The 27,265-nt window shown below is 35.6% G+C and overlaps 1 protein-coding gene across 3 annotated transcripts; it reads right to left on the minus strand.

The window, feature by feature from the left end:
- Positions 1-1,841: 1,841 nt before the first annotated feature.
- LOC105441706 lies at positions 1,842-26,871 on the minus strand. 3 transcript variants are annotated; one of them, XM_030994101.1, is made up of 11 exons: positions 26,635-26,871; positions 20,659-20,826; positions 19,050-19,217; positions 15,999-16,166; positions 14,389-14,556; positions 12,774-12,941; positions 11,289-11,456; positions 9,832-9,999; positions 8,348-8,515; positions 3,079-3,467; positions 1,842-1,998 (listed from the first exon to the last, which is right to left on the minus strand). In XM_030994101.1, the coding sequence occupies exons 1-11, from the start codon at positions 26,719-26,721 to the stop codon at positions 1,893-1,895; spliced, it is 1,926 nt and encodes a 641-aa protein (XP_030849961.1). In that variant the 5' UTR covers positions 26,722-26,871; the 3' UTR covers positions 1,842-1,892. The 3 variants fall into 3 exon arrangements, with proteins under 3 accessions (XP_030849961.1, XP_030849963.1, XP_030849962.1); XM_030994103.1 differs by lacking the exon at positions 12,774-12,941; XM_030994102.1 differs by lacking the exon at positions 11,289-11,456 and having other exon boundaries at positions 1,843-1,998.
- Positions 26,872-27,265: the final 394 nt, after the last annotated feature.

Consider the following 27,265-nt stretch of genomic DNA (forward strand, 5'->3'; position numbering starts at 1 on the left):
AATCTTTTCTCATAATTACAACTTTGCCACCGTACTTTTAGGATAGTTTCAATTATGATATTTTACAAGTTTTGAAATTTGCCGTGCAAATCCCTGTAACGCTCTTTAAAGTACATTTAATGAATGAACTACCGAATGCACTGAGAGTAACATTTCGAAGAGAATTCAAAATCATAATTTCTTCAATGAAAGAAAAAGAGCCACAAAACCGATGTAAAGAATAAACAATCATGTAATATTAAATGAATATCAACGTGATTCATTGGGTGAGTAACTAACTCGATTGCATGACAAACTATAATTCTTAGTCGGGATTTTAAATTAAACGTTGAGCGATTATCCGATACGTCTATAATGGTGTTTTCATGTAGTTTTCACTTCAGCAGATATTTCTTCTTTTCGAGGAAAGATCGTCTGATCCGTCTGATTTGTCAGATCGAGTACGGGTCCATCTACCTGATTACTGAAAATATTCACTGACGTGAGAGAAGAGAGAGAGAGAGAGAGAGAGATATTAAAGTTAACATGTGTGCATCAACGTAGAAGCAGCAATACATCAACATTAGCACATAGAGCGGTAAACGGAGGGCAAAGAAGAGAGAGCCCAAATATCATACTGCCTTACGTTTAACAGAATTACTTGGACTAATCTGTTATCTGAATATATTACTTAGAAAATGTCATAATACAGAAGCGGGGGGGGGGGGGGGGGGGGGGTAAGAGGCAATAATTTTTAATTTTTTTTTGTGACAAATTCGTGAGATTTTGTATACAAAATCGTTGTTCCTGGTGGTCCCTCTTCTTTTCTAATACACTGTCGCTCATAAAGGTGGAATATTTTAGTTTTACCCCAATTTATGGAATTATTTTAAAAGTTATTTAAAAATAATAGATATAGATAATAGTATACATTCTTAGATTCTATTGAATAATAACTTGCCAATGTGTGTTTTGCGGAACTGCTAAAGCATGTGTATGCTACTATGCTTATTAACCAGGGGACCTACGCTCTCAAGTCATAAATGACAGTAATGAGGATTAATGCCCCACAAAATGGCACTAATATAGCACATCGACACGGTTTTGATCCTGGGGCCTCACAGTTACGAGGCCATTGTTTTGTCTATGAACCATGACTGTACGCAGCGGGGGCTAGGGTAGGGGGCAGTTTCCATAAATTAAAAAAAAATGCACAAAATGCAATAAATTTTCAATAATTTATTGCATTTTACCCCGGTCCCCAACATAAAAAAATCCTCAGGTCTGCCATGAATTATGACTCAAGGCATGGGCACACAGAATTTTTTTTATGTTAGGCACCGGGGTTAAATGCAATAAATTATTGAAAATTTATTGCATTTTCTGTGTTTTTTTTAATTTATTGAAACTGCCCCCTACTCTAGCCCCCGCTGCGTACAATCATGGTTCAGTGACAAAGCAATGACCTCGTAACTGTGAGGCCCCAGGATCGAAACCGTGTCGATGTGCTATATTAGTGCCCTTTTGTGGGGCATTAATACTCATTACTGTCATTTATGACTTAAGGGCATAGGTCCCCTAGTTGATAAGCATAGTAGCATACACATGCTTTAGCAGTCACGCAAAATACACATTGGCAAGTTATTATTCAATAAAATCTGAGAATGTATACTATTATCTAGATCTATTATTTTTAAATTATTTTTTAAATAATTCCATGAATTGGAATAATAAAAAAAAAATTCCACCTTTATGAGCGACAGTGTAGAACATGGGGGGCATTTGATATGATGTTCCCCCTAGGAAAAAATCGTGGGGGGACATTCCCCCCCCCCCTGTCCCCCGGATTGACACCCTTGCATGCAATCATACATAAATGTCATGCAGCCATTAAGGGCGATGCAAGTCTTGACTTACCCACGTGGTTTGCCGTGCTCCACCTCCACCTCTATGACGTGGTCTTCATTGCAGGCAGTGGTGACATCATTCACGCTCAAATCTGTCCCGCATCTAATGAATCTACCAATATCAAGTTAAACGGAATACAGTTTTGTCGATGTTAATTGATTAGGAATGGGGGCATGTTATCGGAGCTAACAATGTTTGGAATATAGCTGGTAATAATTATGTAATTTATTTTTAATCATTTAGACTTCTCGATTGGTTCATCATTAGCACTTAGGGCTACTCAATTAAGTCTTGTTATCAGTGAATTCAATTCAAATAAAACATTTGTGTATCATTTAGCAGTAAGTAACTTGTTTAATTTTTTTACTATCAATGTCAACCTTTAATCTTCCTCGACTACGTTAGCTGTACCAGAGTAATGATTAGTGATAGCCATGTCGATTTCTACAATAAACATGATAAGATAACATTTCACATTTATGCTTGTCTTGGCACATATTACAATTTCTAATTTTCAGTTATGCACTATTCAGAGAGAGAGAGAAAGAGAGAGAGGGAGGCAGACACAGACACAGGGGTAACCTTGCTATTCATAATGATTCGTATTCACACGGACCGCTTTTCATGACGTGTAACTTCCTATATGTGAAGGACCGGTATTCATAAACTGAAAGGGGGTCACTATTCATAAAGGCATAAGGACCGTTATTCATCAGGACCGCTATTCATAATGTGAGATGAGGGTCACTATTCACAATTCACATTGAGGGTCATTACTCATAAGGACCGCTATTCATATTACGAAATCGGGGTCGTTATTCATAAACGTGATGATGGGACGCTATTTATAATTTATATTGGGGGCCACTACTCATGAGGACCGTTATTCATAATACGAAATGAGGGTCGCTATTCATAACGGGATAATGCGTATACGTATAATACTTCTCGTATTATGAATATCGATCCCGATGTTGTATTATGAATAGCGGTTGTTATGCCTAATGTAACATTGTAACCATTTTTCTTCCATTCTTCATGATAACAAAATACTGATATATAATCATTTGGAGAACAAAATTCATATACAGAGGAAAAGGATGGGGTAGAGAAAGAGAAAGAAAGAGAGAGGAAAATCAAAAGGAAAAATATGTCAAGATACTCGTTTTAATAAATGACAAGATGTCTTACCTGAGAGTCTTCAGATGTTTGAGGTTGTGAGGTGATCTGAAAGCTTGTAAGATTAGTTCCATCTTACTGTTGCTAATGTCAAGATCGCTGAATGTCACCTTGACAAGCTGAGGGGAGATATTCAGGAGGGCATCGGGTAGTGAAGTGGGCTCCTCGTGGAAACCAGCCGGTTGGTCTTCATACTCTTCTGTTCGAATGGTGAGTTCTGTTGCTCCTGGTAGATGGATCCTCTGGATGACGTCACAGTTGAGCGTCCTCCCTTTTACCCGAATAGTAACCGTCTTCACATTGTCAAACATCGAACCACAATCCTGCCATCCTTTTAGTGTGCGATCATACACTGTCAGCTCAGTCAGGGTGGAGCTCGTGTTACGACTCTGGTCGTGATCCTGTACATAACAAAGGAAATTAAAGTGCCGTAATAAATGTAGTTGGTTCGATTGTTGGTAGATATATAATTGCGTTCTTAAGTTTCATGAAAAAAGTGACACAAACATGAAAATTGATTTTGCTAGCCTCATGAGTAATAATAAAATAATAATAATAGGGAACATTTATAATGCGCCATGTCTGTCAAAATGACACTCCTGGCGCAGTTGTGTGGAAGTTGTATAATTGTGGGCAAGTAATTCAAGAAAGAAAGCAAAATACATATAAGTTACAGTTTAACATGCTTCAGGACATAATTTGCAATAATACAATAATAAAATACAATACAAAGCACATTACAGTAATACAAGTTATATAAGGGTAGTACAATGTAAGACATAATTAAACAAACTAATATTTTGAGAACAGAAACGTTTTTAACAAAGACTTGAACTGTGAGTAGGAGGTCTCATTTCGGAGGTGAGGAGGGAGTGAGTTCCACAGTTCAGGGCCAGAACTTGAAAATGATCGCCTTCCCCAGGAGTGCCGTAAACGTGGGATGCAAAGAAGTTGGGTGTGGGCAGAGCGGAGTCGTCGTGGTGGTTTGTAGAGGTGTACTAGGTCTTGTATGTATGAGGGTGCAGTGCAGTTGAGAGCTTGGTAGACGAGAAGAATGACTTTGAAGATGATGCGTTGGCGGATAGGAAGCCAGTGCAGTGCCTGGATGATGGGTGAGATGTGAGTGGTGCCTTTAGTGACCGTTACAAGTCTGGCCGCTGAGTTCTGGAGTTGTTGGAGGCGTTGCAGCTGGTAGTCAGGAAGATGTATTAGAAGACAATTGCAAAAGTCTAAGCGAGAAGAGATGAGGGAATGAACCATGGTTTCAGTAGCCTTATGTATCAGGAATCTTTGGATGTGCGAAGGAGTGCGGAGTTGGAATCTAATGGCTTTGCATGTGTGAGATACATGATGATTTAGAGTCAAGTTCGAGTCGATGACAACACCAAGGTTTGTAGATTATAAACAATGATAAAAAAGACATGCGCCGAGCAAATGCGAGAAGGCTTATGCAAATGCAAGTATAAGTTACATGGTAAAATCATACATAGTAAAGGTTATAAGGAATCCATTCTTTCTTTCACACAATACATGTATATCATTCATTATTTTTCATTATAAATATGTTAGAGGCAAGTACTGTTTATAGATTCAATGGAACGAGGACCAGTCTAATTTAGCCAAAAGTTATATCAGATAAACATCTACTAAATAATTTCAAATCAGTCTAATCAGGTATTCCGTACTTCGTATATGCAATAATCAAATACAATGAATAAAACTGGCATAAATGTATTAGAGTCTGAAATAGTAATATTGAAAGTGATTTTTAAAAATGTAATTTTTATATCACGATAAGTACATTTAAAGGAGTCACACCAAGAAGCAAAAGTGAATTGAATTGATGCAAAATTCATATTATTGCGAAGGGGAAGCCTTACTGATCAAATACTACAAATTTCCTCTTCAAAATATGTTTGGGGCCCGCAGAAATCAACTTTCAAAAATGTTAGTTTTGAGATCCAGATTTACTGCCTTCAGCAGTCGTTCGTATGATGTCACTATTGTAACGTCACACCCTGGACACGGCTGTCTAGCTGCAGACTAATACACGCGCGACTCCGGTATGCGGCCGGTACCGAGCTGTTTGTCCAGGGTGTGACGTCACTATTCAGAGCTCGCTACGCTCGTGTGTTTGGTTTACGTTTGGGGTCGCTTGGGGGGGGGGGGGGTCTAAGAAGGGTCTTGAAAAATTGCATTTTACGCATTTCCTTGATATCTATATGATTTCTCAGCAAATTATTCGTGTTTTTCAAGAGAAAATCTTTCCATCCATATGTAATTTGTTCTAATTATCAGTTGTTAGTAAATTTTCTTTGTGTAGCTCCTTTAAATCTTTATCGATGTAGTGTAGTTCAGTGTAGTGTGAACTAAAGAATGTCCATGTAAAAATTTACTGCGGAATTAACATATATTTAATATTAGACCATTTAAACGTGTCTTTATATAGGTACAAATAGACCACCAAGAAATTAAGCGTTTGAAGTAATGTTTTGTCTTTACAGATTCGTATTCTTATGTGTTATAATGCATAGACATATCGGGAGGAAGGCGGGCGAAGTGGCCGTGTACGCCATTGAAAGAAAAAAAAAAGGTGAAACAAGACATTATATGGGTATATCACCCTTTTGCTCCTTGCCATCATGGTTATGTCGGATATTTGATGCATATCTTAAATGATTTATATGAAATTACCTGAAAATGTATTTTAACACCCGAATGCATTAAAACACCTGAGAATAAGAATGTAATGTAGTAGTATATATCAAAGCGATTTGTAGTGTGTTTTCTTTTACAGATCATATTTTTACAAACTATTACCTTTCCTTTTACAAGTGTCACAGACGGGTGTTTTGTATATTTGTATCCCTTTAGAGAACTTTCGCTTTATTTGGATGTTCCACTACATTAACAACCGCAACTAACTTAATGAATATCAATACAAGAGATAAAGCTAACAAATAAAGACGAGTATTTGGAGGGCTTGGTTATGCAGTGGCGGATCAAAGATAATCTAGCGGGAGGCATTAGCCCGAAAATCTATGACAAGCAACAACAACAACAAAAGGGGTGGGGGTCACTACCTTTTCTCAGATGCCCTCATTCTTGTTAATTATCTGACCAGCAATCAAAAATACCTCTTTCCTTCGTAATATAATGTGATGTACTAAGTTAATGAGTCTATTTACTTTAATTTTATTTCTTTGTTAGCATTATGGGAATTTGTCTTTAGCACCTCTAAATATTCGATATATGGTGAGATGGAGAAAAAAAGGCAAGGCTTATCACATTTAAATGCCTTTGTGGGTGGGGGAATGCATAATAACGGACCTATTCTTCTTTGTAAAATTATGCCAGATTTGGTTTTGCCGAAGGAGTGGATGGGGCACTTGCCCTTACTCTCGATTCGCCGTTATTTATCCCGTTAAGTGATCCTTGCCGACACACAACGTATTGTAACCTCTGGAAAAGGAGCTGTTTAAATTAAATTGTTATCATTATTATTATCGTTATTATATTATCATTTTTATCGTTATTGTTGTTATTGTTATTATTGTTATTATTATTATTATCATTAATATTAATACTATTATTATTTTCATTATTATTATTATTGTCATTATCACAAAAGGGTCTCAATCTGTCGATTAATTTAGTGAAAACTGAATTACAGGCGCTACAAGTACATTTTCTTATTGATTATCACCAGTGTAACCTAGCTGCATTGATACAATGATTGCCTAATGTTAACATTTTAACAGTCCCTCCTGGATAAAGTTTTGAAAAAATTAAATAGAAGTGATCAATCCTTGTTTATCATAGAAGTCGTCCATTGCCATTTGATGATATATTTGGATGAAGTATAGTTTTGAACAATATTATGTTTACCATCAATCTTATAACGTTTGTATTATGACAGAACGTTAACTTTTCGCATCGACGTCCTGAAACGTTCAACCTTTCCTTCCTGCCTCCTCTTAACTGTGAGGTAGGCCTACTTTAGACTGTAAAATCGTCCAATTTCGTTAGACTATACAGATAAGAGTAGACTTCTAGTCAAGCTAAACATGTAGCGATTTTCTTAGATTCCTAAAATATATGATCAAATCAATACCTTTGAATAATTACCAAATACCCATCAAAAAATATATTCAAAATTCAGCAATATGTATAAATTATATTAATATCGCTGCCACAATGAAATGCTATTAACACAGTAAAATATATTGTATAATGATGAACAAGTCTTGACACCTGAAATTAGCACTAACTTCAATAGTTCCTGGATTCTTTTTCAGACCAATATAATCGTGTTTATTTATAACTGATAGGTAATGACAGAGGTGATGAAAATAATTATGTTTGATCGGAAATGTGCTATTACGGAGAAAGAAAATGACAATATACATTATATTGACCTGTTGACTGAGGGAGTAGAGGGTAATTATGAATGAGGGACTTGGCTAATGATTCTTATAGAACAAAATAGAATAAAACAAAAAAGCAGAACGGTCGCAAATCAGTCCTAAATCACACTACTCTTGAAGGAAATTGGGGAAATAAGGGGGGGGGGGGGGTCGGAAAACCCTGACTGTGTTAACGACGACATTATAGTTGTGGATCCCCCCTCCCGGACATGTGATTCGGTTATTTTAGTCTTGATCTGTTATAATTTAAACATTATGTTGAATATACAACTGCTGACATTACACTACTTAAATTAGTGTTAAAAATTACTTCATAATATAGTTGCCAACCTCATTCCTTTACGAAAGCAACAAATTATTCTGACATTTAATTGAAATAGTACTTGAAAAACTAATTTTACATAACAGAAAATGTAACAACAAATATACATGGAACACTTTGCGGATTCCAACATTTTACAGAAATAATACAAACAGGGACGAAGATATTTGATTATGTATTTGTGTAGGTTTTTTAATTAAACTATTTACTCTCATCAGTATTCACAATTGAAATAGTGGTCTCTCTATTACCAATTTCGTAGAACTCCGAATTGTTATATGAAATGAAAATATGGTATATCTTACTCACTATCAATCTTTTTATCTTCACTCTTGTTTGTGTACACTGTATTATAACAGAGAGTTCCCTTTTCGCATCCACTTCCTGAAACGTTCAACTTTTCCTACCTGCTTCCTCTTAACGGTGTACCAAAAGGGAGAGTAAAATGGTATACTTGCGTTTGACTATAAAGAGAAGAGTTCACCTCAATTAATACAAAAGATGCAGTGATTTAATATGATTAAATCAATACCTTTGCGGATGATGCCATCGATGACGATGCTGAGTAGAAGTCGTCGTGATAGTAACCGCGGAGTCTCAGGTCCTTCAGATGAGGCATGTTACAGATGAACTGAGCGAGATCACGTGATGCAGAGGAACGTTCACTAAGATCCTCAGAATTGATGGTTAGAGTCTCAACCTGTTATGATACCAACATTATGTTGAATGAATAATTACCAACTACTTATCAAAAATATATTCAAAATCCAGCAATTTGTTCAAAATCATATAAATTTTTTTGCCACTATTAAAACATCTTCACACAATCACATTGTATCTTGTAATGAACTTCAAGTTTTGTCACCTGAAATAAGCACGCATTTCAATAGTTCCTCGATTCTTTTGGGACCGATATAATGCATAATGGTGTTTTTTTAATAACTGATAGGTAATGACAGAGGTGATCAATAGGTTTTTCTGTAATGATCCAATTGGGACATTGTATATCACGGATAAAGAAAATATTATTTTCTAGATCATATTGACCTGTTGACAGAGGGAGTAATGATTAAATATGATTGAAAGGCGTGGCTCATGATCTTAAGTCTTACGGAACAAAAAAGAATAAAACAAGAAGACAGAATCGTCGTAAACCATTCCTTAATCCCACTACTCTTGAAGAAAATGTCAGCTTTATCCGGGGGAGAACCTGGACACCCTGATTATGTTATGGACGACATTACATATATAGTTTTGGATCAGTAACTGTCAAAAAGGAGGGGATTTTTTTTCCTCGGCATAAGATTCGGTAATCTAACTGACCCTACGACACTTTTCACGTCAGAATTAGTGAGGGGGGGGGGGTGATCCACTTACTGGATATCAAGTCTTAATCTGTTATAAAAGTAACATTGCATTGGATAAAAAATTGTTGACATTACGCTATTTAAAAATATGTTTACACTTTACATCATCAGATACAGTTGCCAACTTCATTCCTTTACGAAAGCAACATTTTATTCTGACATTTAATTGAAATAGTACTTGAAAACTAATTTTACATAACAGAAAAATGTAACAACAAATATACATGGAACTCTTTGCGGATTCCAACATGTTACCGAAATGATAAAAACAGGGACGAAGATATTTGATTATGTATTTGTGTAGGTTTTTTAATTAAACTATTTAGTCTCATCAGTATTCACGATTGAAATAGTGGTCTCTCTATTACCAATTTTGTAGAACTCTGAATTTTCATATGAAATGAAAATATGGTATATATTACTCACTATCAATCTTTTTATCTTCACTCTTATTTGTGTACACTGTATTATAACAGAGAGTTCCCTTTTCGCATCCACTTCCTGAAACGTTCAACTTTTCCTACCTGCTTCCTCTTAACGGTGTACCAAAAGGGAGAGTAAAATGGTATACTTGAGTTTGACTATATAGGGAAGAGTTCACCTCAATTAATACAAAAGATGCAGTGATTTAATATGATTAAATCAATACCTTTGCGGATGATGCCATCGATGACGTTGTTGAGTAGAAGTCATCGTGATACCGACCGTCAAGTGTCAGGTCCTTCAGATGAGGCATGTAACAGATGAACTGAGCGAGATCACGTGATGCAGAGGAACGTTCACTAAGATCCTCAGAATTGATGGTTAGAGTCTCAACCTGTTATGATACCAACATTATGTTGAATGAATAATTACCAACTACTTATCAAAAATATATTCAAAATCCTGCAATTTGTTCAAAATCATATAAATTTTGTTGCCACTATTAAAACATCTTCATACAATCACATTGTATCTTGTAATGAACTTCAAGTTTTGTCACCTGAAATAAGCACACATCTCAATAGTTCCTCGATTCTTTTGGGACCGATATAATGCATAATGGTGTTTTTTAATAACTGATAGGTAATGACAAAGGTGATCAATAGGTTTTTCTGTAATGATCCAATTGGGACATTGTATATCACGGATAAAGAAAATATTATTTTCTAGATCATATTGACCTGTTGACAGAGGGAGTAATGATTAAATATGATTGAAAGACGTGGCTCGTGATCTAGAGTCTTACGGAACAAAAAAGAATAAAACAAGAAGGCAGAATCGTCGTAAACCATTCCTTAATCCCACTACTCTTGAAGAAAATGTCAGCTTTTTCCGGGGGAGAACCTGGGCACCCTGATTATGTTATGGACGACATTACATATATAGTTTTGGATCAGTAACTGTCAAAAAGGAGGGGATTTTTTTTTCCTCGGCATAAGATTCGGTAATCTAACTGACCCTACGACATTTTTACGTCAGAATTAGTGATGGGGTCGAGGGGGGGGGGATGATCCACTTACTGGATATCAAGTCTTAATTTGTTATAAAAGTAACATTGCATTGGATAAAAAATTGTTGACATTACGCTATTTAAAAATATGTTTACACTTTACATCATGATACAGTTGCCATCCTCATTCATTAACAAAAGCAATATATATTCTGACATCTGATTGAAATAGTACTTTGAAAAACTAATTTCACATAAAAGATAAGTGTATCAACAAATATACAAGAAACACTTTGCAGTTTCCAACATGTTACATGAATATTAAAAACAAGGACAAAGAGATTTGATTGTTTATTTTTGAAGATATTTAATTAATTTATTTTGTCTCATCAGTATTTACAATTTAAATAGCTGTCTCTCCATTAGCACTTCAGTAGCAATCTGAATTTGTATATGGAATGAAAAATATGGTATATATTATTCACTATCAATCTTATAACCTGGTTTCTGTTTTTGTATTATGATAGAAAGTTCACTTTTCGTATCCACTTTGTAAAATGTTCAACTTTTCCTACCTGCTTCCTCTCAACGGTTGTACCAATGGGGAGACTTAAAATATACACTTACATGTAGTGATTTGATAAAAGTCTTGAATTATATGATTAAATCAATACCTTTGCGGATGATGCCATCGATGACAATGTTGAGTAGAAGTCATCGTGAAACTGATGGAGGAGTGTCAGGTCCTTCAGATGAGTCATCTTACATATGAACTGAGCGAGATCACGTGATGCAGAGGGACGTTTACTGAGTTCCCTACCAGAGAGGTCAAGAGTCTCAATCTGTTATGATACAAACATTATGTTGAATGAATGATTACCAACATCCTATCAAAATTCATATTAAAAAATTAAGCAATTTGTTCAAAATCATATAAATGTCGTTGCCACAATCAAAAAATCCTAACACAATCACATTGTATCTTGTAATGAGCTACAAGTTTTGTCAACTGAAATAAGCACACATCTCAATAGTTCCTGATATCTTTTGAGACCCATATAATGCATTTATGGTATTGAGTAATAACCGATAGATAATGACAGAGGTGATCAATAGGTTTATTTATATTGATCCAATCGGGACTATGGGCATAAAGGATAAAGAAAATGATATTTTCTAGATCATATGGACCTGTTGACAGAGGGAGTGGTGGGTAAATATGAATGAAAGACATGGCTCGTGATCTACAGTCTTACAGAACAAAAGAGAAAAAACAAGAAGGCAGAACGGTCACAATCCATTCCTAAATCACACTACTCATGAACAAAGCTTTTTGGGGGGAATAACCTAAACACTCTAATTCTATTATTGACGAAATAATAGTTGGTGATCCATGATTGTCAGAAAGGAGGGGATTTCCCCCCCCCTGGCATATAATCCGGTAATCTTACTGACCCTATTACATGTTCACGTCGAAATGGGTGAAGGGGGAGGGGGGATGATACACATACTGGATGTCGAGTCTTAATCTGTAATAATAATAACATTGTATTGGATACACAATTGCTGACATTACGCTACTTAAATATATGTTTACGCTTTACATCATGATACAGTTGCCATCCTAATTCATTTATAAAAGCAATATGTTATTCTGACATCTGATTGAAATAGTACATTGAAAAAACTAATATAACATTACAGAAAAGTGTAAAAACAAATATACATGGAACACTTTGCAGTTTCTGACATGTTATAGAAATAATACAAACGGGAACGAAGATATTAGATTATTCATTTGTGTAGGTTTTTAAATTCATATATTTAGTCTCATCAGTATTGATAGTTGAAATAGCTGTCTCTCCATTAGCACGTCCGTAGCACTCCGAATTTTCATATGAAATGAAAAAAAGGTATGGAATGTTTACAATCAATCTTATAACCTGGACTCTGATCATGTATTATGACAGAAAGGTAACTTTTCGCATCCACTCCATGAAACGTTCAACTTTTCCTACCTGCTTCCTTTTAACGGTGTACCAATAGGCCGACTTAAATTGTACACTTGAGTTTGACTATATAGGAAAGAGTTCACCTCCAGTAATACATAAGGTGTAGTGATTTGCTAGGAGTCCTAACAAATATGATAAAATCAATACCTTTGCGGATGATGCCATCAAAAATGTTGTTGAGTAGAAGTCATCGTGATACCGACCGTCAAGTGTCAGGTTCTTCAGATGAGGCATGTTACAGATGAACTGAGCGAGATCACGTGATGCAGAGGAACGTTCACTAAGATCCTCAGAATTGATGGTTAGAGTCTCAATCTGTTATGATACCAACATTATGTTGAATGAATATTTAACAACACCCATCAAAACTATACTCAACATTCAGCAATTTGTTCAAAATCATATAAATGTCGTTGCCAGTATTAAAACATCTTGACACAATCACATTGTATCTTGTAATAAGCTACAAGTTTTGTCACCTGAAATAAGCACACATCTCAATAGTTCCTGGAATCTTTTGAGACCCATAAAATGCATTAATGGTATTGATTAATAAATAATAGGTAATGACAGAGATGATCAATAGGTTCATTTATATAGATCCAATCGGGAAAGATGGGCATTACAGATAAACAAAATGATATTTTCCAGATCATACTGACCTGTTGACACAGGGAGTAATGGTTAAATATGAATGATAGACGTGGCTCATGATATTAGGTCTTACAGAACAAAAGAGAATAAAACAAGAAGGCAGAACGGTCGTTCGTTAACCATTCCTCAATCACACTACAAAAATTTAGCTTTATTCGGGGGAGAACCTGGACACCCTGATTATGTTATACAGTAGGCTTGCAGGTGCACCATATGAAAGAGAGGTTTGAGGAGTCCTGAAAAGGATTCTCGGTAATCTTTCTTGAGGATGTGTAGTCCTTAAAAGGACTGTTTATGTTATCGTTATGATTATTTTATCGACGACATTTTAGTTGTGAATCAGTGACTGAAAGAAAAGAGGGGATTTCTTCTCTACCTCGGGCATATGATTCGGTAGTCTTACTAACCCTACAACATTCTCTTGTCGGAATGAGTGAGGGGGTGGGGGATGATCCAGATACTCGATGTCCAGTCTTAATCCGTTATAAAAGTAAAATTGTATTTGATAAACAATTGCTGCCATTACGCTACTTAAATATATGTTTACATACTACATGAAATAGTTGCCATCCTCATTAATTTACAGAAGCAATACGTTATTCTGATATTAGATTAAAATAGTACTTGAAAAATTAATATTACATAACAGAAAAGTGTAACAACAAATATACATGGAATACTTTGCAGTTTTCAACATGTTACAAAAACAATACAAACAAGGACGAACAGATTCGATTGTGTATTTGTGTAGGTTTGTTTATTAAACTATTAAGTCAGTATTCAGAAAAGAAATAGTTGTCTCTCCATTTAAATAGCAATTTCGAAGCACTCCGAATTTTCATATGAAATGAAAAAAAACGGTAAATATTACTCACTATCAATCTTTAAACCGTTCATTTATTGTGATGTAATCACTCTGTTCTTGTACAATTTCGCATCCACTTCCTAAAACGTTCAATTTTTCCTACCTGCTTCCTCTTAACGGTGTACCAATAGGCCGACTTGAATTGTACATTTGCGTTTTACTATAAAGGAAAGAGTTCAACTCCAGTATTCAAAAGATGTAGTGATTTGCTAAGAGTCCTAATAAATATGATTAAATAAATACCTTTGCGGATGATGCCATCGAAGACGATGTTGAGTAGAAGTCATCGTGATACCGACCGTCAAGTGTCAGGTTCTTCAGATGAGGCATGTTACAGATGAACTGAGCGAGATCACGTGATGCAGAGGAACGTTCACTAAGATCCTCAGAATTGATGGTTAGAGTCTCAATCTGTTATGATACCAACATTATGTTGAATGAATATTTAACAACACCCATCAAAACTATACTCAACATTCAGCAATTTGTTCAAAATCATATAAATGTCGTCGCCACTATTAAAACATCTTGACACAATCACATTGTATCTTGTAATGAGCTACAAGTTTTGTCACCTGAAATAAGCACACATCTCAATAGTTCCTGGAATCTTTTGAGACCCATATAATGCATTTATGGTATTGAGTAATAACCGATAGATAATGACAGAGGTGTTCAATAGGTTTATTTATATTGATCCAATCGGGACTATGGGCTTAATGGATAAAGAAAATGATATTTTCTAGATCATATGGACCTGTTGACAGAGGGAGTGGTGGGTAAATATGAATGAAAGACGTGGCTCGTGATCTAAAGTCTTACAGAACAAAAGAGAAAAAACAAAAAGGCAGAACGGTCGTTCGTTAACCATTCCTCAATCAAACTACAAAAATTAAGCTTTATTCGAGGGAGAACCTGGACACCCTGATTATGTTATACAGTAGGCTTGCGGGTGCACCATATGAGAGAGAGGATTGAGGAGTCCTGAAAAGGACTCTCGGTAATCTTTCTTGAGGATATGTAGTCCTAATAAGGACTGTTTATGTTATCGTTATGATTATTTTATCGACATTTTAGTTGTAAATCAGTGACTGTCAGAAAGGAGGGGTTTCCTTCTCTACCTCGGGCATATGATTCGGTAGTCTTACTAACCCTACAACATTCTCTCGTCGGAATAAGTGAGGGGGTGGGGGATGATCCAGATACTCGATGTCCAGTCTTAATCCGTTATAATAGTAAAATTGTATTTGATAAACAATTGCTGCCATTACGCTACTTAAATATATGTTTACATACTACATGAAATAGTTGCCATCCTCATTCATTTACAGAAGCAATACGTTATTCTGACATTAGATCGAAATAGTACTTGAAAAATTAATATTACATAACAGAATAGTGTAACTACAAATATACATGGAATATTTTGCAGTTTTCAACATGTTACAAAAACAATACAAACGGGGACGAACAGATTCGATTGTGTATTTGTGTAGGTTTGTTTATTAAACTATTAAGTCAGTATTCAGAAAAGAAATAGTTATCTCTCCATTTTAATATCAATTTCGAAGCACTCCGAATTTTCATATGAAATGAAAAAAAACGGTAAATATTACTCACTATCAATCTTTAAACCGTTCATTTATTGTGATGTAATCACTCTGTTCTTGTACACTTTCGCATCCACTTCTTTAAACGTTCAATTTTTCCTACCTGCTTCCTCTTAACGGTGTACCAATAGGCCGACTTAAATTGTACACTTGAGTTTTACTATAAAGGAAAGAGTTCAACTCCATTATACAAAAGATGTAGTGATTTGCTAAGAGTCCTAATAAATATGATTAAATCAATACCTTTGCGGATGATGCCATCGGAAACGTTGTTGAGTAGAGGTCATCGTGATTCCGACCGCCAAGTGTCAGGTTCTTCAGATGAGGCATGTTACAGATGAACTGAGCGAGATCACGGGATGCAGAGGAACGTTCACTAAGATCCTCAGAATTGATGGTTAGAGTCTCAATCTGTTATGATACCAACATTATGTTGAATGAATATTTAACAACACCCATCAAAACTATACTCAACATTCAGCAATTTGTTCAAAATCATATAAATGTCGTCGCCACTATTAAAACATCTTGACACAATCACATTGTATCTTGTAATGTGCTACAAGTTTTGTCACCTGAAATAAGCACACATCTCAATAGTTCCTGGAATCTTTTGAGACCCATATAATGCGTTAATGGTATTGATTAATAACTGATAGGTAATGACTGAGGTGATCAATAGGTTTATTTATATTGATCCAATCGGGACTATGGGCATTACGGATAAACAAAATGATATTTTCCAGATCATACACTCTAAAAAAAAACTGCTCAATTTGAGTCAAAATGTTACTCTTTTGGGTGGTCAAAAGGAAATCACCCGACTTTTGAGTAAACTTTACTCAGCATGTGTTGAGTAACAAATCTACCCATCTGTTGAGTAAAAATATTACTCAATAAAAGACTAAATCTCTACTCAGTTTGAATGAGTCAACCTTTACTCAATATTTACTCTTTGTTTAGCGGTTTCCTTTTTTACTCAGTACTGGGTAGAAACGTAATCAACTCATGTCGAGTAAGAAACTGCTCATGAGTTGAGCCAAATTTTACTCAATAATTAACGAGTACATGTTTTGACTCAAATAGTTTGAGCGATTTTTTTGCTCAAATATTGAGTATGTTTTCTGGGTAACGCTTAGTTGCTCAATCAATATTGAGTAAAAACATGTACTAAGTTAAGTACATGTTTTTACTCCATTAGGGGTGCAAACCGATGCAATAGCAGCACCTTTAGGGGTTCAATCCTGCACCCTTTAAAAGGTGCAATCCTGCACCCATCATCGAGGAATACTTGTAAAATTTGCTTGTACACAAATACATATAAAACATGCATGATGTTTCTTGGTTAGTAATCATATAATCAATATATCTATTGCTAAAACGTGAATGTAATTGTAACATGATCAGACAAAATAATATATTGGTTAATGATTGCCAAAGGAAAATACAAAATCAAAAAATTGATGTGCATTGTCATAATTTGCTTAACAAATCATGATAAATGTATTTTTATGTGAACACGTGGAAAGTAATCATGAATATGCATGCAATATGCAAACTTTTATTTTGCACCCTCTTTTGGTCGATAGGGTTCATTTTTGTGGGAAGGGTGCAAAATCTTATATTGCACCCTTTTTTAACCCCTTTTCCTTCAATAGGGTTCATTTTTATGTAAAGGGTGCAAACTCTTATTTTGCACCCTTTTTTCTAAGAGTGTATCTCAGTTCTTTCGCATCTTTCTGCACGCGCACATGCATGCACGAGACATGCACATGACGGACAATGAAAGAGTACAAAATATCCAGTTCCTTTAATAGGTAGACAAAGGAACATACAGCTGTTATTATGTAAAAATGTGTAGAACAGGTGTCACATGCATATTGACAGCTAGTTGCACGTTCCATCGATCCAACTTTCACTCGCACCCGAGGTAAATTCGGGTAAGAGATCAATGTTGATTTATTTATCACCTGCCGCAGCGTAATACCCAACCGTAGTTTACTCAAAATTGATACAAACGAAATTCGTACTCAATGTTGAGTCATTGATTTACTCTTTATCGAAGGTAACAAATTACTCGGGTGACGAGTACCACTAAAATCAAGGTCTTACTCCAGCTTGAGTACTGAATTGCTCATTTTGTTACTCAACTTGTTTTACTCGGCACAATTTACTCGCTGACATTAAGAGTGTACTGACCTGTTGACACAGGGAGTAATGGTTAAATATGAATGATAGACGTGGCTCATGATATTAGGTCTTACAGAACAAAGAGAATAAAACAAGAACGGTCGTTCGTTAACCATTCCTCAATCACACTACAAAGATTGAGCTTTATTCGAGGGAGAACCTGGACACCCTGATTATGTTATATAGTAGGCTTGCGGGTGCACCATATGAGAGAGAGGATTGAGGAATCCTGAAAAGGACTCTCAGTAATCTCTCTTGAGGATGTGTAGTCCTAAACAGGACTGTTATGTTATCGTTATGATTATTTTATCAACGACATTTTAGTTGTGAATCAGTGACTGTCAGAAAGGAGGGGATTTCTTCTCTACCTCGGGCATATGATTCGGTAGTCTTACTAACCCTACAACATTCTCTCGTCGAAATGAGTGAGGGGGTGGGGGATGATCCAGATACTCGATGTCCAGTCTGAATCCGTTATAATAGTAAAATTGTATTTGATAAACAATTGCTGCCATTACGCTACTTAAATATATGTTTACATACTACATGAAATAGTTGCCATCCCCATTCATTTACAGAAGCAATACGTTATTCTGACATTAGATTGAAATAGTACTTGAAAAATTAATATTACATAACAGAATAGTGTAACAACAAATATACATGGAATACTTTGCAGTTTTCAACTTGTTACAAAAACAATACAAACGGGGACGAACAGATTCGATTGTGTATTTGTGTAGGTTTGTTTATTAGACTATTAAGTCAGTTTTCAGAAAACAAATAGTTGTCTCTCCATTTAAATAACAATTTCGAAGCACTCCATTTTTTCATATGAAATGAAAAAAAAAAAACGGTAAATATTACTCACTATCAATCTTTAAACCGTTCATTTATTGTGATGTAATCACTCTGTTCTTGTACACTCTCGCATCCACTTCTTAAAACGTTCAATTTTTCCTACCTGCTTCCTCTTAACGGTGTACCAATAGGCCGACTTAAATTGTACACTTGAGTTTTACTATAAAGGAAAGAGTTCAACTCCAGTATACAAAAGATGTAGTGATTTGCTAAGAATCCTAATAAATATGATTAAATCCATACCTTTGCGGATGATGCCATCGAAGACGATGTTGAGTAGAAGTCATCGTGATACCGACCGCCAAGTGTCAGGTTCTTCAGATGAGGCATGTTACAGATGAACTGAGCGAGATCACGTGATGCAGAGGAACGTTCACTAAGATCCTCAGAATTGATGGTCAGAGTCTCAATCTGTTATGATACCAACATTATGTTGAATGAATATTGAACAACACCCATCAAAACTATACTCAAAATTCAGCAATTTGTTCAAAATCATATAAATGTCGTTGCCACTATTAAAACATCTTGACACAATCACATTGTATCTTGTAATTAGCTACAAGTTTTGTCACCTGAAATAAGCACACATCTCAATAGTTCCTGGAATCTTTTGAGACCCATATAACGCATTAATGGTATTGATTAATAAATAATAGGTAATGACAGAGATGATCAATAGGTTTATTTATATTGATCCAATCGGGACTATGGGCATTACAGATAAACAAAATGATATTTTATAGATCATACTGACCTGTTGACACAGGGAGTAATGGTTAAATATGAATGATAGACGTGGCTCATGATATTAGGTCTTACAGAACAAAAGAGAATAAAACAAGAAGGCAGAACGGTCGTTCGTTAACCATTCCTCAATCACACTACAAAAATTTAGCTTTATTCGGGGGAGAACCTGGACACCCTGATTATGTTATACAGTAGGCTTGCGGGTGCACCATATGAGAGAGAGGATTGAGGAGTCCTGAAAAGGACTCTCGGTAATCTTTCTTGAGGATGTGTAGTCCTAAACAGGACTGTTTATGTTATCGTTATGATTATTTTATCGACATTTTAGTTGTAAATCAGTGACTGTCAGAAAGGAGGGGTTTCCTTCTCTACCTCGGGCATATGATTCGGTAGTCTTACTAACCCTACAACATTCTCTCGTCGGAATAAGTGAGGGGGTGGGGGATGATCCAGATACTCGATGTCCAGTCTTAATCCGTTATAATAGTAAAATTGTATTTGATAAACAATTGCTGCCATTACGCTACTTAAATATATGTTTACATACTACATGAAATAGTTGCCATCCTCATTCATTTACAGAAGCAATACGTTATTCTGACATTAGATCGAAATAGTACTTGAAAAATTAATATTACATAACAGAATAGTGTAACTACAAATATACATGGAATATTTTGCAGTTTTCAACATGTTACAAAAACAATACAATCGGGGACGAACAGATTCGATTGTGTATTTGTGTAGGTTTGTTTATTAAACTATTAAGTCAGTATTCAGAAAAGAAATAGTTGTCTCTCCATTTTAATATCAATTTCGAAGCACTCCGAATTTTCATATAAAATGAAAAAAACGGTAAATATTACTCACTATCAATCTTTAAACCGTTCATTTATTGTGATGTAATCACTCTGTTCTTGTACAATTTCGCAACCACTTCCTAAAACGTTCAATTTTTCCTACCTGCTTCCTCTTACGGTGTACCAATAGGCCGACTTAAATTGTATACTTGAGTTTTACTATAAAGGAAAGAGTTCAACTCCAGTATACAGAAAATGTAGTGATTTGCTAAAAGTCCTAATAAATATGATTAAATCAATACCTTTGCGAATGATGCCATCGAAGACGATTTTGAGTAGAAGTCTTCGTGATACCGACCGCCAAGTGTCAGGTTCTTCAGATGAGTCATGTTACATATGAATTTCGCGAAATCACGGGATGCAGAGGGACGTTCACTGAGATCCCAACCAGGGGTAACAAGAGTCTCAATCTGTTATGATACCAACATTATGTTGAATGAATATTTAACAACACCCATCAAAACTATACTCAACATTCAGCAATTTGTTCAAAATCATATAAATGTCGTTGCCAACTATTAAAACATCTTAAAACAATCGCATTGTATCTTGTAATGAGCTACAAGTTTTGTCACCTGAAATAAGCACACATCTCAATAGTTCCTGGAATCTTTTGAGACCCATAATGACAGAGGTGATCAATAGGTTTATTTATATTGATCAAATTGGGACTTTTGGCTTAATTGATAAAGAAAATGATATTTTCTAGATCATATTGACCTGTTGACAGAGGGAATGGGGGGGGGGGGGTAAATATGAATAAAAGACGTGGCTCGTGATCTAAAGTCTTACAGAACAAAAGAGAAAAAACAAGAAGGCAGAAAGGTCGTAAACTATTTCTAAATCACACTGCTCATGAACAAAGCCTTTTGGGGGAATAACCTAAACACTCTAATTCTGTTATCGACGAAATAATAGTTGATGATCCATGATTGTCAGAAAGGAGGGGATTTTTTCCCCCTGGCATATCATCTGGTAATCTTACTGACCCTATAAATGTTCACGTCGAAATGGGTGAAGGGGGAGGGGGGATGATCCACATACTGTATGTCGAGTTTTAATGTGTTATAATAGGAACATTGTCTTGGATACACAATTGCTGACATTATGCTACTTAAATATGTGTTTACGCTTTACATCATGATACAGTTGCCATCCTCATTCATTTATAAAAGCAATATGTTATTCTAAAATTGTATTGAAATAGTACTTGAAAAACTAATATAACATAACAGAAAAGTGTAAAAACAAATATACATAGAACACTTTGCAGTTTCTGACATGTTATAGAAATAATTCAAATGGGGACGAGGAGATTCGATTATTCATTTTTGTGGTTTTTTAAATTTAAATATTAAGTCTCATCAGCATTCATAGTTGAAATAGCTGTCTCTCCATTAGCACGTTTGTAGCACTCCGAATTTTCATATGAAATGAACAAATTTTTTTATATAAATCATTCATTTATTGCAACCATGAGTTGGATTTCATACAGTAAAAAGGCAGGCATAAAAATGGTTCACAGTATAGTTATATGTATATATACTTTGTACAATAAAACTGTATAAATTGACACTTTAAATACATAGATATGAAAAGAAGAAAAAGAAAAAACACTCAAGAGCAATCGCATTTAAGCATAATTATAAGGTACATAGGACTTCACAGGACCAATAATCATATATCAACTGACTTCAACGTATTGTTCAACAATTAAAATTGAGAAAGATTTTGAAAGAAAGAGAGAGACAGTAAATCCAAATTGAGTGGTGGTATAATGCATTATTCCTAAAAAAAATATATCCAGTCAAATTCAATTGATATTAAATTTGTTACATTCTAAATTATTTTGAAATTCATATAATAAGAAAATGTGTAATTTAAGTAAAACGTTTACACAGCACTTTAATTCAATATAAAATTGGCAATAATGATTATTAATTAAATATAATACCCTGTACAAAGCTTGAGTACATGTACTCCCAAGTTTGATACTAATACACCGGTGTCGTATAATAATAACAGATATGTAAAACAAGATTTAAACATAAATATATGGACCAATAATCATATATCGACTGACATCAACATATTGTTCAGAACAGTTAAAATTGAGGAAGATTTTGAAAGAAAGAGAGAGACAGTAAACCCAAATTGAGTGGTGGTATAATGCATTATTCGTAAAAATTAATCCAGACAAATTCGATTGATATCAAATTTTTTACATTTTCAATTATTTTAAAATTCATATAATAAACAAGGGTGTAATTTAAGTAAAATGTCTACACGGTATTTTAATTCAATATAAAATTGGCAATAATGATTATTAATTAAATTTAATACCCAGTACACAATTTGAAGACACTATTAAACCGGTGTCGTATGATATTCACAAATATATAAAATAGGATTGATGTCTTCTTATTAAAATTATTAAATTTGATTAACGAGAATATACTCAATAAAAAGGACAATAAAAATACATTAAATTTGGCAAGATCATTGTAGATTAAACAGACACCAGGGTATGAAGCTATTTTTGTATCTATTAGTTTTGCATTTGGGAGGGTACAGGTCTTTGCTGTTCCGAAGAGAGTATCTTGTTTCTCTTGGAGCAGGAAGAAGATGGTTTAGCATGTGACTGGGGTTACGAATTTGGGTAAACAAATTAAGGCATAGTTTTTGTCTACGTACAGAAAGAGATTGGAGGTTAAGAGAGACAAGGGCGTCAGAGTATGATAGTCCAGGAGAAATGATTCTAACTGCCCTTTTTTGGATTGACTCTAACATTTCGGATTGTTCTTTGGTCAGACCTCCATGAAATACTTGGCAAGCATACTCTAACACCGATCTAATGCATGCCACATAGTATCTGCACATATCAGTCTGATTTAAACCTGCCCTTCGTAATTGAACAAGAAGGTACAAGCGTTTTGCTGCTTTAGTGTAGGTTTCTTTCACGTGGGTATCCCAGTTAAGTTTGTTATTGAGGTACAAACCGAGTAGCTTAACATCCTGAACCCTCTCTACTTGATTTCCACCGATGGTAAGATATGGTAAGTTTGGATCGTCTTTCATGAAGCAAATAACCATTTCCTTGGTCTTCATTGGATTTATCTGCATATCATTTAAGTCAGACCAGTGTGCAAGTTCATTGAGGGTATTCTGAATCGTGCCATTTTCACCATATGGACATATCTCATACAATGTTGTGTCATCAACATATTTGACAACGGGAAGATTACAACCTAAATCCGTTATCATAATTATAAACAACAGTGGTCCCATTTTAGTCCCTTGTGGGACACCCCCATTAACTGTCAGCCACTTAGATCTTATTTGATCGATTTTAACTCTTTGCTTTCTTTGACAGAGGAACGCTCTTATCCAATTAACAAGTGTAGGATTCACCTGCAAATTTCCCAACTTTCTAAGAAGTAAATCGTGATTTATCCTATCAAAAGCTTTCTTGTAATCTACCAACACAATCCTCACAGCCTTTCTCTTAGCATCTGTTTCAAATGACCAATTGTTAAGGAGATTGATCAAGGCAAGTACAGTTGAGGACCCTGGTATGTTCCCATACTGGTTTGGATCAACATGGGGGAGATAATCATTCCAAACCCATTTACACACATAACTTTCTAATATTTTTGCTAACACTGGTGTTAGGGAGATCGGTCTCAGATCGCTCTCGATGGAAACAGGGGGGTTTGTCTTGGGTAAGGCAATTATATCTGCAGATTTCCAAATAGACGGTACAAACCCTTCGGCAATGGAAGCGTTGAAAATGGAGCAAACCGGCTCCGCTAGAATAGGGGAGAAATCTCTGAGAATCCAGGAAGGAATCCCATCTGGACCAGGTGCTTTTCTCACGTTAATATATCTCAACTGTCTTTCTACGTCATGAGGAGGAATGATATATGCATCAGGTGAAATATTATGCTCGAGGAATGATGACGTACCAGTAGCTTCTAACGGCGGAAGGTCTTCCGAGACCGAAGCAAAGAAGGAGTTGATCATGTTGGCTAAAATACTTCTGTCACCGTTTGCGATGCCATTTGAAAGGTTGGATAATGGGTCATACGAAGACTTCTGACCAGTGAGGTTCTTAACTTCTTCCCACCAGTTGTGATGATGCTTATTATTTATCTGATCAACTTTAGTTTGGTAGTACTTTTTGCGTAAGGTTTTTCTCATGCGATTGACTTTATTCCTCAGCAAATTGTATAGACTCAAATTATTGGAAAACAAAGCTCGTTGACGCTTACTGACCAATTCTCGGAAATGGTCAGTTACCCACGGTCGTTCGCTTTCAACCCTCGAAACAGTCTTGAATGGGAAATGTTTTTCAATCAATGAGATAAGCAAGCTTTCGAATTTCTCATACTTATCAAGACATGTCAAAGCTCGGTACAATGGGTTCCAATTTATCTTCTGGAGGTCAGACTCGAACAAGGCTTTGGCATTTTCACTAATACATCTAACTTTCATTATCCGTTTCCTTGCGAACGGTGCCGAGAATGACGGCTTAGGTGAACAAATCACAACCTTATGATCTGATAATCCAAGAGCAGCTTCTATTTCAGGATCCTTATAGTATTCAGCCATATTGGTGTAGATTAGATCAAGTTTTGCTCCCTGACGTGTAGGCTTCTTCACTATTTGTTTTAATTTGTAATTTCGTTTCAAGTATACATCAGGCATGTGATTGAAATCACCCATCAGGATGATACCTGCGCTAGGGTATCTGCATAAAATACTGTCCAAGGAAGAATAAATATGTTGCAACATTTGGTCATGTTCAATTTTAGAGTTGTGCGGAAGATACAAAGTACCTAGAATGATTGGGTTAAACCGTCTTGGTAAGCGCTTTGGTTGCATCTTGATCCATATCGATTCTACTTGATTTTCCGACAATTCAGAAAGCACACTAAAGGGCACAGATGTATGGATATAACAAGCGACTCCACCACCAGTGGTATGGTCCCTGTTACAACGGATCGGGGGGTGATAATTATCAATAGTTAACGAACAGTCTGGGATAGTAGATTGACACCAGGTTTCAGTAATACAGCATACATCCACTTTCTTGTTTAATAAAATAACTGATAGCTCATCAAGTTTCGGGATTAACGATCTGGCATTCGTGTTCATTAGTGTAGGTGTGTTCCATTTATTTATCTTTACTCTTATCAAATTTTGGTTATTAACCTCGGACTGATGGCAATTCGTGTTTCTCTTCTTTGACAAGAGCACTGTGATTCTACGTTGTTTTTTTGTACCAGAACGGACACCTCTGTGGGTTGGAGGTTTTCGGCAAATTCCCAAGTCATTAATTCGTTTCCAAACGGGGGCAGGGAGCCTATTAGGCACATGAGCAGAAGCGCGAATATCTAGTAGAGACGAGGTAGAATAGGTACGATTTACAGACTGGCTGATAGGTCGAGCTTCAAATTGCTTATTTTCAAGAGGACCTGGGTTCGACTTGACATCACCACAACACATAATCTCAATGTTAAAATAAGCGGTAGAGTTACTGTAGTATGAAATACAGGATTTCAAGTATCGTCTATGGTTGCCAGGCAACCCACGAGCTACATTCACCAACGACTTGGTAGTGGGGAGTTCTTTTGGATTAATGATAATAGCTGCTACCAATCCCAAGAAGATAAGAATGCAGGCAATGTGAAAGCCCATCCTTTGCTTCCAGTGTATCCCCATTGTCACAAAAACGTTATGTCATTCACATGCAAATTCAAAATTTAAAGTCAGTGCAGTAATGCTTCCATTAACATGTGTAGGCATGTATATGCATGCTCAATGGAAGACTTCAAACCAAAAACTCACACTCAAATTCGGAATGATCTTACGTTCTGCGCTGAAATATGACAACTGTTCCGTGTCCAGCAACTGCCCTAATACATCAAAATGCAATTGCCTGAAAATGTTGTCCAAAAATGGTATATAATTATTACCCACTATCAATCTGTTAATCTTTACTCTGTTTTTGTACACTGTATTATGACAGAAAGTTCACGTTTCACATCCACTCCCTGAAACGTTCGATTTTTCCTACCTGCTTCCTCTTACGGTGTACCAATAGGCCGACTTAAATTGTATACTTGAGTTTTACTATAAAGGAAAGAGTTCAACTCCAGTATACAGAAAATGTAGTGATTTGCTAAGAGTCCTAATAAATATGATTAAATCAATACCTTTGCGAATGATGCCATCGAAGACGATTTTGAGTAGAAGTCATCGTGATACCGTCCGTCAAGTGTCAGGTTCTTCAGATGAGTCATGTTACATATGAATTTCGCGAAATCACGGGATGCAGAGGGACGTTCACTGAGATCCCAACCAGGGGTAACAAGAGTCTCAATCTGTTATGATACCAACATTATGTTGAATGAATATTTAACAACACCCATCAAAACTATACTCAACATTCAGCAATTTGTTCAAAATCATATAAATGTCGTTGCCAACTATTAAAACATCTTAAAACAATCACATTGTATCTTGTAATGAGCTACAATTTTTGTCACCTGAAATAAGCACACTTCTCAATAGTTCCTGGAATCTTTTGAGACCCATATAATGCATTAATGGTATTGAGTAATAACTGATAGGTAATGACAGAGGTGATCAATAGGTTTTTCTGTAATGATCCAATTTGGACTTTGGATATCACGGATAAAGAAAATGATATTTTCTAGATCATATTGACCTGTTGCCAGAGGGAGTTGTGGGTAAATATGAATACAAGACGTGGCTCATGTCTAAAGTCTTACAGAACAAAATAGAAAAAACAAGAAGGCAGAACGGTCGTAAACCATTCCTTAA

Source organism: Strongylocentrotus purpuratus, unplaced genomic scaffold (assembly GCF_000002235.5).
Source record: "Strongylocentrotus purpuratus isolate Spur 01 unplaced genomic scaffold, Spur_5.0 spur5_scaffold_21, whole genome shotgun sequence".
Lineage (NCBI taxonomy): Eukaryota > Metazoa > Echinodermata > Echinoidea > Camarodonta > Strongylocentrotidae > Strongylocentrotus > Strongylocentrotus purpuratus.